Source organism: Rattus rattus, chromosome 13 (genome assembly GCF_011064425.1).
Source record: "Rattus rattus isolate New Zealand chromosome 13, Rrattus_CSIRO_v1, whole genome shotgun sequence".
In the NCBI taxonomy this organism is placed as follows: Eukaryota; Metazoa; Chordata; class Mammalia; order Rodentia; family Muridae; genus Rattus; species Rattus rattus.
In genome coordinates this window covers 63,305,824-63,321,025 of record NC_046166.1, presented here as the reverse complement: position 1 = coordinate 63,321,025, position 15,202 = coordinate 63,305,824, and the positions used below count along the sequence as shown (strand labels likewise).

The 15,202-nt window shown below is 53.9% G+C and overlaps 1 protein-coding gene across 1 annotated transcript in view; it reads left to right on the top strand.

Annotated features, from left to right (window-relative positions):
• Positions 1–15,202, top strand: part of Ank1 (ankyrin 1) — a 176,086-nt gene that overhangs the window by 131,484 nt on the left and 29,400 nt on the right. Inside the window, exons 18-36 of the mRNA XM_032919514.1 lie at positions 1,385–1,483; positions 3,238–3,336; positions 3,539–3,637; positions 4,446–4,538; positions 4,866–4,938; positions 5,625–5,648; positions 6,629–6,725; positions 7,078–7,156; positions 8,599–8,696; positions 8,780–9,004; positions 9,589–9,743; positions 10,140–10,351; positions 10,642–10,846; positions 11,134–11,230; positions 11,389–11,617; positions 13,039–13,164; positions 13,298–13,417; positions 14,447–14,525; positions 14,796–14,870. Of these exons, the coding sequence (XP_032775405.1) occupies positions 1,385–1,483; positions 3,238–3,336; positions 3,539–3,637; positions 4,446–4,538; positions 4,866–4,938; positions 5,625–5,648; positions 6,629–6,725; positions 7,078–7,156; positions 8,599–8,696; positions 8,780–9,004; positions 9,589–9,743; positions 10,140–10,351; positions 10,642–10,846; positions 11,134–11,230; positions 11,389–11,617; positions 13,039–13,164; positions 13,298–13,417; positions 14,447–14,525; positions 14,796–14,870 (2,284 nt within the window). The remainder of the gene's footprint in view (positions 1–1,384; positions 1,484–3,237; positions 3,337–3,538; positions 3,638–4,445; positions 4,539–4,865; positions 4,939–5,624; positions 5,649–6,628; positions 6,726–7,077; positions 7,157–8,598; positions 8,697–8,779; positions 9,005–9,588; positions 9,744–10,139; positions 10,352–10,641; positions 10,847–11,133; positions 11,231–11,388; positions 11,618–13,038; positions 13,165–13,297; positions 13,418–14,446; positions 14,526–14,795; positions 14,871–15,202) is intronic.

Genomic DNA, 15,202 nt, shown 5'->3' with positions numbered 1-15,202 from the left:
AACACAGAAAGGTTAGAAACAGGACTCAGACCCTAGGCAGCCTTAGGAAGTACAAAGGTAAGTGGAGTTATTTGATGGGGAGCCAGGGTTTGGATTCAGCCCATGGACTAAAGCAAACTTTCCCATCAGTTTTTGTACACGTTCCCACATAGCCATCCACACCTTGACACACCACTATCTGTCTTAGTCAGGGTTCCTATTCCTGCACAAAACATCATGACCAAGAAGCAAGTTGGGGAGGAAAGGGTTTATTCAGCTTACACTTCCACATGGCTGTTCATCACCAAAGGAAATCAGGACTGGAACTCAAGCAGGGCAGGAAGCAGGAGCTGCTGCAGAGGCCATGGAGGGATGTTACTTACTCTTACTTCCCCTGGCTTGCTCAGCTAGCTAGCTTGCTTGCTTTCTTCCTTTCTTTCGTCCTTTCTTTCTTTCTTTCTTTCTTTCTTTCTTTCTTTCTTTCTTTCTTTCTTTCTTTCTTTCTTTCTTTCTTTGTTTTTTTCTGGAGCTGAGGACCGAACCCAGGGCCTTACGCTTGTTAGGCAAGCGCTCTACCACAGAGCTAAATCCCCAACCCCTTGCTTTCTTATAGAACTCAGGACTACCAGCTCAGGGACAGCACCACCCACATTGGGTCCTCCCCTCTTGATCACTAATTGAGAAAATGCCATACACCTAATCTCATGTTGGCTCCTTTCTCCATGATAACTCCAGCTTGTGTCAAGTTGTCACACAAAACCAGCTGGTACACTATCCTCATGAGAAATCTGATGAGAAGTCCAAGAATGCGATCCTCTTACTCCCAGAGTGGCCCTCCGTACAGTGGCGTGAGCTGTGGGTCAGTGGTGGCAATTCATGCTTTCAGAAGCTCCAGAGGGCTTCCACATGCATGGTGCTCTCTCAGCTGCTCCCTGCTCTGCCCTTGAGAAAAGCCAGTGGTAGCCTGTATCATCTAGATAGAGTAAGAAACCAAGGCACCTATGCTTACCATGGAAATAACAATTACGACAATTGAGTCTTCATTCAGTTAATTTATTGTCTGTGGGCCAGCCCCAACCACTGCTTATTTTAAAGCTTTATTGGAACTCAGCCATGGCCAGCGGTTTCCATGTTGGTCAGAACTCCTTGTTACCAACAAGGGTTGGCCGAGTCACAGTCCTCATATTAGCAGTCTGGCCGCGAACAGAAAAAGCTGCCAGACCCTTCCCTTAAGTTAGTCACCTGACGTTCAGGAGGCCCAGGCTAGAAAAAATGCTTACCAGATGACCAGTCAGATAGCTAGTTGGGGCTGCACAGACTTGGGGAATTCAAGCCTCCCAGCTCTGTCGCTGCAGACTGGAATTCTCCGCTGGTTCAAAGCTGATGCACATCTGTTTCTGTTTAGAGTGGACTCACTCCTCTCCACCTGGTAGCACAAGAAGGCCATGTTCCAGTGGCGGATGTGCTGATTAAACATGGCGTCACAGTGGATGCTACGACCCGGGTAAGGCGGGCAACCCCATGCTTGTGTCTGTAACTGCTGGCTCCCTCCCTTAGCCACATTCTCCATCACAGTCCGCCCAGGCGCACCGCCTCAAACCTCAGACCACCACAGAGGCACGCCCTCACACCTTGAAATCGTCTCCCTCATGGAGACAAGAACCCTTGAGGATCAACACTGTTCTGCCTCTCCCCGAGTCTGGAGACACCAGCATTTATGATCACTGTAATTAGGGATTCTTTTAGTCTGCTGGGTCTTTGAATCCGTCATAAGAACTTGGAAGGGGTGTCTACTCATGATGCTAAGTCTGGTCTCACGTGTGTAGTTAGCATGTGAGGAACACCAGGATTTCTCTGAGTTGCTCGGAAGTACAGCCCCCTTTATGCCAAGATCGTGTCGAACGGGATTTCCCTTTCCCCTCAAGCTTTCCGTGGCAAAGAGCCCTGTGTTGTGGTGCGAGGGTGAGTGTGTGGTACACAGCGCATTGCTCTGTGCAGTCGGCAGTGACAGGACGGAGTCACAAAAAAAGAGACATCCAGAGTAAGAAACTGGCAGTCCAGAGGGAGAACAGAGCACCTCCAGCCGGTGGAATAAGGAACTGCGTGGAAAAGGAGCACTGGTTCCTTTTGTGTCAAGAAAACTGCCTTAAGTAGAAGGGACGCAGGACACAACTGGGGTAGAGTTTGCCCAGCCCTGTGCACCCCCAGTGCTGAGAAAGAAAAACCACCCCAAAAGAAGGAGCAGAGTAATGCCAGCAGCAGCAGCAGCGGTGTGCACACACGTACCCCAGTTCAGAGGCTCACTGCCACCATGTTGTACTGAAGACACCCCAAGGAGAGCCACCTACAGCTTCAGCCAAGATCTCTTTAGAGCCCAAGGGTGTCCTGGACCTAGTTCAGTCTTTTGGGGTCCTTCACCAAAGGACCCTGTTCTAGAGGCTAGAGCTGCCTCACAGATTACGAAACCATCCCAGGACACAAAGGTCCGACCCACAGGGTCTGCGTCAAGAGGGTCTCTGGAATCACCGGCTGGCTCCCTAGGGATATGTATGACCATTTGGGGCACAACACCAAAGTAATCGATGGGAGCTGGGGCAGGGTTTGAACGTGGAGGGTGTGGCGCTGACGTGCGAGAGACCTGGATTCATCCCTACCAAAAGCAAACAAAACAAAAACCGATAGGAAATTAGCACACCAGCCCACAGTCCCACGGATGACCATGGCACATCACTTTGGTCATGGTCAGTTCCCACAAACTCGAGTGACCCGGGCAGCACCTGTATGCTTTTGGTGAGGCCCCGCCCCTCGTGCAGACGAAAGTGAATCTGCCATTGCTGACCATTGGCCCGACAGTGCATGGCTGTCTGTCCTTCCAGCACTCCTCTGAACACAGGCCAGCTTGTTACCCACTCCTTCTGAAAAGAATGCGTCTTAGATCCTGGTGCGGCTCTGTCCAATCCCCGGGTGCCTCTCTTAAGAGCTGCCCCGGACACTGGTCCCCATTCTGTCCTCTCTCTGCTTCATGTCAGTTGTCCTTGTTCATCCCCTGGGCTAGCAGCTTCCCCCCCCCCAGCCCTCTCTTCCAGGTTCATGTCTGACACCAAATCCTGCCCCTTCTCTAAGCAGCATCAGCGCTCTGTCTCGAGGTAGCCCTCTCCCTTCCCCACGGCTGCCTTCCCTCCCTCGCTTCTGTGAGGATTCCGTTCTAGCGTGGCTCCGGTGGAGCCTTGCCACCTACACTCATGGCTTGCCTTCCAGATGGGTTACACCCCACTCCACGTGGCCAGTCACTACGGAAACATCAAGCTGGTGAAGTTCCTGCTACAGCACCAGGCAGATGTCAACGCCAAGACCAAGGTACGTGGGCGCCTCACACCCAGCTCCCAGGCTGGGCACTCACTTGTGAAGCAGCTGGAGCCACTCGAGGCCCCGCCTCAGTCCTGAGCTCTGAATCTAAAAGAGATGGGGAGGAGGCGGGGGTGGTAGAGTCTGGAGTTTGTAGGCAGTCCTCTCCCACAGCGGTTAACTGATCCTGCCAAATGTCTGCCTCGCTTCATAGCTAGGGTATAGCCCCTTGCACCAGGCAGCTCAGCAAGGACACACGGACATTGTGACACTGCTCCTGAAGAATGGTGCTTCTCCAAATGAGGTCAGCTCGGTGAGTACCCACCCGGTCCCACTTCAGATAGCTCAGGAGGGGCATCCCTAACTACAGAGGTTGCTGGAAGCCTGGAGTCTAGACAGCACTGTGCAGCATGATGCTGTAGCTGCCTTGCGTATTCCAGGGCTTAGACACTTGAGTGACCATAGAAAAGCTTTTCCTCTCCTCTGGCTTGTACCTGTCTCTGCTGACACACCTTCTGGTGTGTTTGAAGCTACCTTACGTGTGACACGAGTAGGCAGATTTAAGTGCCTCAAAGCCACCCCTAGCAGCCCTAGCGACTGTGGCTTGGGTGAATGCCCTGTTCTCACTGTGGGGTTACCTGCAAGGCTGTTCCTGACTGGGAAAGCTGTGGACCCTTGCCTGCCTGCAGATGTGTTTGCTGAGGGTTTGCCCAGGGCTGAAGCCACGTGAAGCCCAGGCACATTCTACAAGCAGAGAACTTCACAGAGAACAAAAGCTTCAGCACCATGCAATTTTCGCTGATCCATGCTGCCAGCTGGCTCCTGGGGCTTCCTTACTGGCTCTTCCCCACAGTGCTTGCCTGCCCTCAGGGGAGGGAGGTACCCTGTTCTCCTGTCAAGGCCATATACTCAACAGCGAGGGCTCTCAGTTTGTCCTATTCTTCTTCCTGCCTTGTGCCGTCTTTGCGGCCCCAAGGGTCACATACTTGTACACATCCATCTTCCTGGCTCCAAGGCCCAGTCTGTCCTTGTGGGCCCTTCTGAAGACTCCCAGGGAACCCAGTCTGTGCTCAGGAGATAGACTCTCCTCTCTGACTCTGCCTGTCTCTCCTTTGTCCTAGAACGGAACCACACCTCTGGCAATAGCCAAACGTTTGGGCTACATCTCTGTAACAGACGTGCTCAAGGTGGTCACAGATGAAACCAGTGTGGTGGTACGTCCTCACCCCCCTACCCCAGCGCAGCCATGGGCCCTGAGGGTTACTGTCCAAAGCCAATGCCTCCCGCCTGGTAGGCACTGTCTAGCTACAGGTGGGACATACTGCCACCTAGTGACCAAAGAATTGGATGGGCTTGCAGAAAGGGTGAGGAAATGGGAAATCTGGGCATGAACTTCCAGATCAAATGCCTCCTAGGCCTGGCTTTCTTTGGCAAGATGCCTTTGCCATCACCTTTTCTGGCTGTTCATTTGGGGCAGTAGCTGGGCTGAAACAAGTGTGCCCTGCTCCTTGGTCCCAGCCCCTGGCCTTTCTCTTTTTCAGTTAGTCAGTGACAAACACCGGATGAGCTACCCTGAGACAGTGGATGAGATCCTGGATGTGTCTGAAGATGAAGGTAAAAATCTTTGTGAATGAACTCAGTCAGGCTCCATTAGCTCAGGCGTCCCTCAGAGTCCCTGGAGACCAGAACTAGCCTAAACATACAAGTATATATTGTAACTCGGGAGATGCGCTTCTTACAAACATTGCCTATTGACAAAAATAAATCCTTTTGGATGATCTAAGGTGAGGGAAAGCTGAGACCTTAGAGGTTAACATTTTAGATCTCAAGTCTTCACATGCAGGTTAGTTGGTAGGTTTGACGCAGTTGCCGTGGATCCAGGGAGGGTCTGCTCAAGGCAGGTCCAAGAGCGGGCAGCAGCTGCAGCAACATCTGGCTGCGGTTCCCCTCCAACCTCAGTAAATGATAAGGCAGGTTGATCAGTCCTGCGTGTTGGTCAGCTGTCCTTCTGACCGTGTGGTGGGGCAGAAAGTTTGGAGTCTTCTCCATGACCACTGAGTGATTAAGGTTTCAACTTTGTGATCTCCAGAGAATCTTTCACCCTCTTTCTCACCCCCAAGTAAACCCCAAACGGAGGGAACACAGGATAGCGGGATGGGCTTGTTCCGTGGTCCCCGTTCTGTCTGGAGTTTGGTGGTTGTATGCTGGTCCGCTAGACAGTTCTAAACGTCCCCTTCTTAATAACGTGCCTCTCGCTTTACTGGGTCTGACGCTATCATTCCTTCAACTCTGCCTGCCAGGAACTGCTCACATATCTTTAACGGGTATGAAACGCTTTCTGTTCCCTGTGGTCTTTCTCACCAGAGCACATCCCACCATAAACACACGAGTCCTCACTAACCCATGCCTGCTTCTCATCCTCCGCAGCCCCATGCAGGGCCCGGAGCTGACTAAACACCATGAAGCCACCTCTGTATCTGTGCTCGTGCCTCCGTGTCTGTGCTCATCTTGCATGAACCGTTCTACTTCCATCATGTCGGCTCCAGATCACAGGGCCAGGGCCCCCGAGGCAGAGAGAGTCATGACAGGGCCCGGGGCCCAAGCCGCTTGCTGCCCTAGTCATGCCACGAAGGGAAGGAAGGGGTGTGCAGGTTGCCAATTTAGGTTCGACTGCAAACAATAAATCCAGGATGCGGAATTCGCAAGATATAGAAATAAAAATGGAAACAAAGGGGTTTCAGAAGCAAATTAACGCTGCAGCCTTGGGTGAACAGATCTGTGCTGTTTTCCCCTCTGTAATGCAGGTTGGAACGGTCTGTAACCTAGGCACGGTGTGGTAGGGCATGCTTCTGATCCCAGCATTCAGGAAGTAGAAACAGGCAGATCCTTGAGTTCAAAGCTAGCCTGGTCTACAAAGCAAGTTCCAGAGCGGGGCTGGGGGGAGAAAAGAATCATTTGTGACTGTGACTCCTTTTGTGACGCCATTTTTACACTCCGAGGGAGCTATTGTGTAAGGGTGAGCACACCAAACGAACAAACCAAAAAACCTTCTTTCTGGCTTCGTTGGTTTCCCTCCTACAAAACTAGAGAGCATAGGGGCTAGGAACTGACCACCCTGGCTTTTAGGGTTGGAAGAACAGGACGGGGGATCTCTGTGGCGAGCAGGCCCTTGGGGCGCCAGAAACCAAAAGCGCCCTCCACTTTTGAGGAGATACTGAGAGGCGGACGGGGAAAGGTGCTTGTTAAGAACAAGAGAGATTTCTCAGTCTCCAGCCCGCCCCTCACTCGAGCTCCTGGGTTTCAGGTGACGAACTTGTCGGCTCGAAGGCTGAAAGGCGGGACTCCCGGGATGTGGGTGAGGAGAAAGAGCTGTTGGATTTTGTGCCGAAGCTAGACCAAGTGTAAGATGGGCTCAGTCGGGGAGGGAGGATCATGCTGTGGATGGCCAGGTGCAGCTCTGGGACTCGGAGTAGAAATGTAGGTGAAAGCCAGGTCCGGGGGTCGCTGGGGATGGAGGGGCTTAGACGAAAGCCAGGCCTGGGTGTGCCTAAGGAGGGAGAGACACGTGTGCAGGGGGGACGTGGGTCAGCCTGTAGATAAGGGAGACATTTTATCACCTGAGGTGATGCGAGGGGTGAATGGCCCAGGTTGTTACGGGTGTCCTGAGGCCTGTCACGTAGGTCTCTCAGGAATGATGCCAGGGTCTGCTTCAGATGTGCTGCTCTTTGACTGTCCCGTGTTCCTGCTTCATAGGGTGGAATCCCCAGCCATCCCAAGGATCCCTTGTGTCACGCCTGAGACTGTTGTGATCCGATCCGAAGATCAGGAACAAGTAAGGAGAGCCTTGCCTCCTCCTCCCACCATAGGGATTGAGGACATTTCCATGGCTGTGTTTGTATGACCCGGGGACAATAGGAGTTAAAGTATAAAAGTTCAGGGTGTGGGCAGAGCACATTCAGACCCATGACTCTGTGCGTTCTGTAGAACTCAGTGCAGATGGCGTGCCCGGTATATCCCCTGTGAGTCCTGGGAGGCTCAGGGCACTCAGGGTGAGAGAAACACTATCAGAGCATGCAGTGATGCAGGAAGACGACTCGGGTCATGCAGCCATGTGACCAGGAAGGAAACCTTCCTCGTGTGGTGCAGCCCGTGCAATGAGGCTCTGATATGTCAGCTTCCTCTCTCCCGAAGGGATGGATGGCTGTGCCTTTCCTCATCTTCCCTCAGAGACCCCAACACTGACAGAGGGGTACCAGGGCACTGTCCTCAGTAGAACTGGTGTTCGTGACAGAAGCCTGGTTTGCTCCTTCTTAGCACTGCACTTGAATTTGTCCAGAAGGTTAGAGAGAGTGGATTAGTGAATGAGAATGTGTTCCTACAGTTTAATCTCAAAGATTAGGCCGTTGGTGCTTTCTCCAGAGCAAGAACATTTCCTGGGAGATGAGAGGGTTGATGTGGTGTTGAAGGTTGGCCATGTCTGCCCTAAGGTCTGACAAGGTGGCCCAATTCCCTTCCCTGACTCCACAAAGGGATATGAAAGTACGTTAGGGTATCATCTGTACAAAACAGCGGTGCTGTGCATTGGAGAGGTCATCAGATGGGCCATGCTCCTGCTGTGACCTTACCCCCAGATGCTGTCAAAGCAGCATGAACAAGCCCAGGGGACTGGAGTGAGTCTTGCTCTACCCTGCTCCCATTCTCCCCATCTCCCCTGCTCCCCACTGCCGCAGAGAACCCAGCGGTTTGTACAGGCTCCGCAGAGCCCCCCGCGTCTCTTTCCAACTCTCTGCTTAAGTCGTAAACCCCATCAGAGGGGGACACTGCATTTCTAAGTGCCCACCCGGGGCTCCAGATAAGGAGGTTGGGTTCAGTCGTGTCCTGCGAGCTGCTATCGACCCTGAGTGTGGACTGAGACACATGGGTTCTCGTGAAGCAATGAATCATCTCCTTCCACCAATGAGAAGTGGGAAACCCCACAAGCCCGGTGGGTTGGTTCACCTCACAGACCCCCTCAGACACACAGCAAGTAGCCATGAGGTGGCGATGCAGGACGGGAACGGGTAGGGGATGCAGGAGAGAAGGGTAGACCGGTGAGCATCAAGCAGGGTAGCAAAGCAGCAAGAGACCCTGAAGTCGAGCAGAAACCAGGCTGCTGTAGGGGTCAAAGTTCATTTCCTGGAAGCGGTCCCTTCGGTCAAGCTCCAGGACCCGGCACGTATTTGGATATCCTGGAGATGTAAGGTAAGAGACAGGAGGCCCTCTTCTCTCCTGCAGGCATCTAAAGAGTATGATGAGGACTCACTCATTCCCAGTAGCCCAGCCACAGAGACCTCAGACAACATCAGCCCCGTGGCTAGCCCGGTCCACACAGGGTGAGTATTGAGATCTGGGATCCACTTCTTTTCCACCCTTGAGAAGGAAGTCAGCCCCATTCACGATCACCCTGTGCTTCTAGGTTTCTGGTGAGCTTCATGGTCGATGCCCGGGGAGGATCCATGAGAGGAAGTCGTCATAATGGCCTAAGGGTGGTGATCCCTCCCCGGACATGCGCAGCACCCACTCGCATCACCTGCCGCCTGGTTAAGCCCCAGAAGCTAAGCACACCGCCCCCGCTGGCTGAGGAGGAGGGCTTAGCCAGCAGGATCATTGCACTGGGACCTACGGGGGCCCAGTTCCTTAGGTGAGAAACGCCCTCATAGAGAACGTGTGCAGCTGGTGTCTCCAGCCAGTTCCTGCCACTTTAGCCGAGCCTCCCCAGGTCCACCTAACGGAGGCAGAACCCAGCATCTCATCCCTCTGCTGTGATGACAAACAGGCTCGCCTGCCTCTCTCGGGCCCATGAAAGAGCTCACGGTTCTAGGGGAGCCCACTATTCTCAGAAGTATGAGAACACTAGAAAAGAGAATAGAGGAAAAACTGGCCATTAGGGGCCCTGGAATCTAGTTCTATAAGCACCAGAGTGTTCATTCATCTGGAAGGCATTCCTCAGGGAAGGTCCCCGAGATCCTCGAGAGGAATGACCTGCAGACTCATTTCTCTCCTGCCTGGGGCCCACTGGGGTCACCGGAGTTCTGCTGTCAATCCAGAAGAGTAAGAGGGGCTTTAAGGAGCCTCAGGAGCCCAGGGCAGGTTTGTTTCTCCACAGCCCGGGTCTGTACGCCCTTCTCCCTGCAGGCTGTAAGCAGAGTTCACTAAGATCCATCCCCCTTGTGCCCAGGCATTGGAGCCCCCATAGATGACCCCCCCATGTCTGCTCTATCTTAGCCCGGTGATCGTGGAAATCCCCCACTTTGCCTCCCATGGCCGCGGGGACCGTGAGCTGGTGGTTCTGAGGAGCGAGAACGGCTCCGTGTGGAAGGAGCACAAGAGCCGCTATGGGGAAAGCTACCTGGACCAGATCCTGAACGGCATGGACGAAGGTAAGGAAGGGGCCCAGGGTTCTGGGTAGGCTTCTTCCTGCTGTAGGAAGATGGCATCTGGGGTTGCATGTTGAGGGGGTCCGTTACCACTGCCTGGGCCGTGGGAGGCCAAGAGAGGCCGGGAATGGTCCTTATGGTCAAGTGCTGGATCCCCAGGACATGTGAGTGGACAAGCGTGTCCCCCGACTCCTGTGGCCGGTGCCTTTCCCACTGGGCCTCTGGGTCCAGAGACTGACCAGGCTGTGTCCAGGACAGGGAAAGCCCTGAACCAGTCATAGCTCAGCCTGAGCCTTCCGGGCTACCTCCCTGCCAAACCCCTAGGGAGGGTATGTGTCCAGGCTGTGGAGCCCCTGGCAGCACAGGGATAGCTCGGCCTGAGGCAGCTCATTGTTCCAGAGCTGGGGAGCCTGGAGGAGCTGGAGAAGAAGCGCGTGTGTCGCATCATTACCACCGACTTCCCCCTGTACTTTGTCATCATGTCCCGGCTCTGCCAGGACTACGACACCATCGGTCCTGAAGGGGGCTCCCTGAGAAGCAAGCTGGTGCCCCTGGTACAGGCGACGTTCCCCGAAAACGCGGTGACCAAGAAAGTGAAGCTGGCTCTGCAGGTGACAGACGCACCCCCTCCTTGCCCTCCTTGACGGTTCCTAGGGCTACCTGGAGGTCCGGCTCTACAGGACACACCCACACTTTTGTCTGGGAAATGAGAGCTAAAGAGCAACTGTGGGGGCTTGGGGGGTGAGCAGGTGTTTACTGAAGAACTGCAGACATCCCCTTGGGGCCACTGAGCGTGGCCAGTCGATGGGCGTGGTCACTTCCTCACCTGAACACTGAGGGTACCTGGCTGGCCCTATCTGGACAGCCATTGGCTGAGCCTTCTGTCTTTGATATTTCGCAGGCCCAGCCTGTCCCAGACGAGCTGGTGACCAAGCTCCTGGGCAACCAGGCCACCTTCAGCCCCATTGTTACTGTTGAACCAAGGCGTCGGAAGTTCCACCGTCCCATTGGGCTGCGAATCCCACTCCCTCCCTCATGGACAGACAACCCCAGGGACAGCGGGGAGGGAGACACCACCAGCCTACGCTTACTGTGCAGCGTCATCGGTGAGCGGTCCTCTTTGGAGGAACTCACTTGGGGGGTTGGGGGACACACTGGGTGGTAATAAGATAAAGCCAGCGACCACCTTGGGCTCTTACCGCTTCCCTAGTGGTGACAGAAATAAAACGACCTCAGTCCAAGTATGCAGCAGGAGGATGAGTCCTCAGCAAAGCATGAGGGGGACAGGTCACCTAGATGTCCCACTCCCGTCCTGAGCGCACTGGTTACACCTCGTGCTTACCATGAAAGGGAAAGTCTCTCGCCTAGCTCTCTGCTTCTGCTGATGTTGCAGGTGGAACTGACCAAGCCCAGTGGGAAGACATAACAGGAACAACCAAGCTTGTATATGCCAATGAGTGTGCCAACTTTACCACCAACGTCTCAGCCAGGTGAGACTCAGCCCTTCTGAACCCAGCACGGTGGAGGAGCCATCAACCTGGGAGCCGTTCTCATGGCCTGGCCTGCTCTAAGATACTTTGGCTGGTGGTCCACAAGGCCACCGCGCTGCTGCGCGACCACGCTCACCGCACACGCCCTGTCCCCTTAGATTCTGGCTGTCGGACTGTCCTCGGACCGCTGAGGCCGTACACTTTGCCACTCTCTTGTACAAAGAGCTCACAGCAGTTCCCTACATGGCCAAGTTTGTCATTTTCGCCAAGATGAACGACCCCCGGGAAGGACGGCTACGCTGCTACTGCATGACAGATGACAAGGTGGACAAGACCCTGGAACAGCATGAAAACTTCGTGGAGGTGGCCCGGAGCAGGGACATAGAGGTACGCGTGCCATAAGAGCTATGGAAGGAAGGTTTTTTCTCACTCCACACAAGGAAATAGAGCCTTGGGGTAAGGTGGCTCTCGTGGCTGGCTTCTGGAACATGGTGTCTAGTCCAGGCCAGAAGTCCCACCTCTGGAGTTGCAGGGACCGTTAGGATCTATCTCTTCAGCTCTTCTCTCAAGAGAAAGCTGGGACAAGAACTCAAGTCAGGAATCTAGAGACGGAGGAACACTGGTCACCGGCTTGCTCCTCGTGGCTTGCTCAGCCCGCTTTCTTTTTTTCTTATTTACATTTCGATTGTTATTTCCCTTCCTGGTTTCGGGGCCAACATCCCCCAACTCCTCCCCCTCCTGTTTTATATGGGCTTCCCCTCCCCATCCTCCCCCCCTTGCCGCCCTCCCCCCAACACTCACGTTCACTGTGGGTTCAGTCTTGGGAGGACCAAGGGCTTCCTCTTCCACTGGTGCTCTTTCTAGGCTATTCATTGCTACCTATGAGGTTGGAGCCCAGGGTCAGTCCATGTATAGTCTTTGGGTAGTGGCTTAGTCCCTGGAAGAGCCAATGCTCTTAACTGCTGAGCTATCTCCCCAGTCTTGGCAGGACCAAGGGCTTCCCCTTCCACTGGTGCTCTTACTAGGCTATTCATTGCTACCTATGCTGTTGGAGCCCAGGGTCAGTCCATGTATAGTCTTTGGGTAGTGGCTTAGTCCCTGGAAGCTCTGGTTGGTTATACAAGCCACGGTTACCTTTCCCAGGAGTGGCACCCCCCACGGCGAGCTGGGCCCTCTCACACCAATCATCAGTCATGAAAAGGCACTGCAGGGTCGCCCATGGGCCAATCTGGTTGTGGGGGATGGGCTTCCTGATGGAGGTTTCCTCCAACTCTGGTTCATGTCAAGTTGACAAAAGAACCAATCAGCAGAGCTGACAATGGTACAGAAAGTACCTCAGCGCTGTGGCCTGAGCACTCACTGCTCAGCGTACTTCTTGTCTATGGGCCTCAGTTTCCCCAACAGGGAGATATGTTCCCAAGATCGTCTCGGTTGACACGATTACATACGTAGAAGGAATGCTTACATGTGAGAAATATCTGCAGACTTTGCAGCACATCTCATAAGCAAAACCCCCTTCAGATGGACCTAAGAATCACCTTCAACCCTTTCAGAGGACATGCCCTGCTGTCCTAACAGGCCACCGAGTGCTAGGAACAGCTCTGCCTGGGGGCGGGGGGTGTGAGCCGTTCTTAGGAGTCTGTGTCACGGGATCTAGTTTATGACACTTTCCCTTAAACAAGCAGTGAGGTTTCTCATACTCCTCCCTTCGTGGAGAAAAGGTTTAAGGGCTCGGGGGCCGGGTGGGGTGGAGGGAAGAAACGTAAGGCATTTCTACATGAGCTCAGCACGCTTTTCTCTTCCCGCAGGTTCTAGAAGGGATGCCTCTGTTTGCAGAACTCTCTGGGAACTTGGTGCCTGTCAAGAAAGCGGCCCAGCAGCGAAGCTTCCACTTCCAGTCATTTCGAGAGAATCGCCTGGCCATCCCCGTGAAGGTGCTGGCCTCCTGTGGCCGCCTACTTTTCCTGGTCTAGGGGTTTAGGAGGCAGGAACCCCCCCTCCTCCCCCCCCAGCACACCAGTCTAGAGGCATGAAGGGTCTTGCTGAAGCTCCCTGTGTGTGACTTAGGTAAGGGACAGCAGCCGTGAGCCAGGAGGGTTCTTGTCGTTTCTGCGGAAGCCGATGAAGTATGAAGACGCACAGCACATCCTCTGCCACTTGAATGTCACCATGCCCCCCTGTACCAAGGTGAGCTGCCACCTGCCAGCGTCCCCGGGTCGGCCCCAGAACACACATATGTCTAAAGGGCTTCTCTCTTCCTTCTGAAACACTAACTCTGAATTCCCAGGCTCCCCAAGGCTCTCGCCCTGTTGTGGACATTTGTTTTGTAGCCAAGTGGAGAAAACTGGCACTGGAATGTCCGTAACCCCTACTATGTGATATGAGGATCAAATGTCAGGGTCAGGGGCCGTTAGGACTGATCACCTAGAGCCAGCCTCCCCAGGATGTGGTGGAGAGAGCCCCTTGCTGCTCTTGAGGCCTCTAGAGAGCACAGCTGAACGGTCTCTTGCCCAAGGTCACAAACTCATAGAAGTTGGCAAGTCTCCTCTCAATTTATTTGCCTGTCTTTCCCCTCAAACAAGGGGACCCGGGTGTCCCCAGCCACTGTCAAATCCCAGGGATTTGACAAACTCAGCCAGGGAGTCTTGACCAATGACTCTCCTGGTCCCTAATCGCGTGCTGCTTGGTTGGACCCCACGATTTCAGAATGTCTCCATGCTTCTGTCGGTGCCCCTGAGCTGTCGTTTGAATCATTAGCCTCCCACGGTCACCTTCATATATGTGACTCAATTCCTCTTTCCCTTCTGGGGGTGGTGAGGGTGAACCCATTTCTCTCTCAAATAGAATTTCTAGTGCCTAGAACAGAGAAGCCCTAGAGTTAAGCCGCAGGACAGTGAGCCCCTGAACAGAAGAGAATCTAAAAAGGAAAACTGAGTTTGAATTCAAAACTCTGTCTCTAGTGGGTGACCTCGTGCAAGTTACTGTCTATGCCTCAGTGTCCTCAACCAAGGAGAGAGAAGTCATAATTGTCCCTACCTGCCTGCTGCCTGGGTGGCTGCTTCGCCAACCTTCTTCTGTCCCCTCCTCTTCCCACAGTTCGTATCTATCAGGCCGTGGGCCACCATGTCCCCTCCCTACAATATGAGAGCTTGCATCAGCTTCTCTAAGAAGGAGTACACCCCAAAACCCATTGCACCCCTTCTTTGTCTTCTGCAGGGCAGTGGAGCAGAAGACAGGAGAAGGACCCTGACGCCCCTGACTCTTCGCTATAGCATTCTCAGCGAGTCCCGGCTGGGTAGGACCCCCTTGCCTAGCACCTCAATGTGCTTGCTCCCATAAGAATGTCACTGTGTTCCCAGAGAGGGAACCTGTCAAAGTCAAGGACTCTGACCTGGCACTGTTCACCTCGCTGTGTCTGCAGCAGGCAGAGCCCTTCCCTTAGGCCTCTGCGGCGATCTGAAGGCCCCTGTGTAACTTGAGCGGCCTACTGTAAGGGCCACGCATCCACCTTATCCGTGTTGTGACCTGCCTAGGCTGTTAACTGCAACCCAATGCATCTTCCCAGGTTTTACCAGTGACACAGACCGTGTTGAAATGAAGATGGCTGTCATCAGGGAGCACCTCGGCCTCAGCTGGGCAGGTGAGTGATGGAATTTGGACAAAAAAAAAAAAATAGCCCGGTATCTACGTAACCTCATGGCCCTTCTTCCTGGGTGACCCGTGGTGAAGTGCTTCCACCCTTCGTGTCACCACGTATTGTACATCTAGTCTGTGGTGGCTCGCTTTATAAAACACGCACTGGGTACCACTGGAGAGCAGTGAGTTCCCTCCGCGTCTGTTCCATTCCCTGAAAACGCTGTGAGAAACAATCGTCCTTGCTTTATAGCAAGAGTAGCAGAGGAGACTCGGAAACAGCTGTTTTACCACCTTGCCAAGCTGAGCCTTGGCCCAGGCTGTCAGGAGCACTGGTTG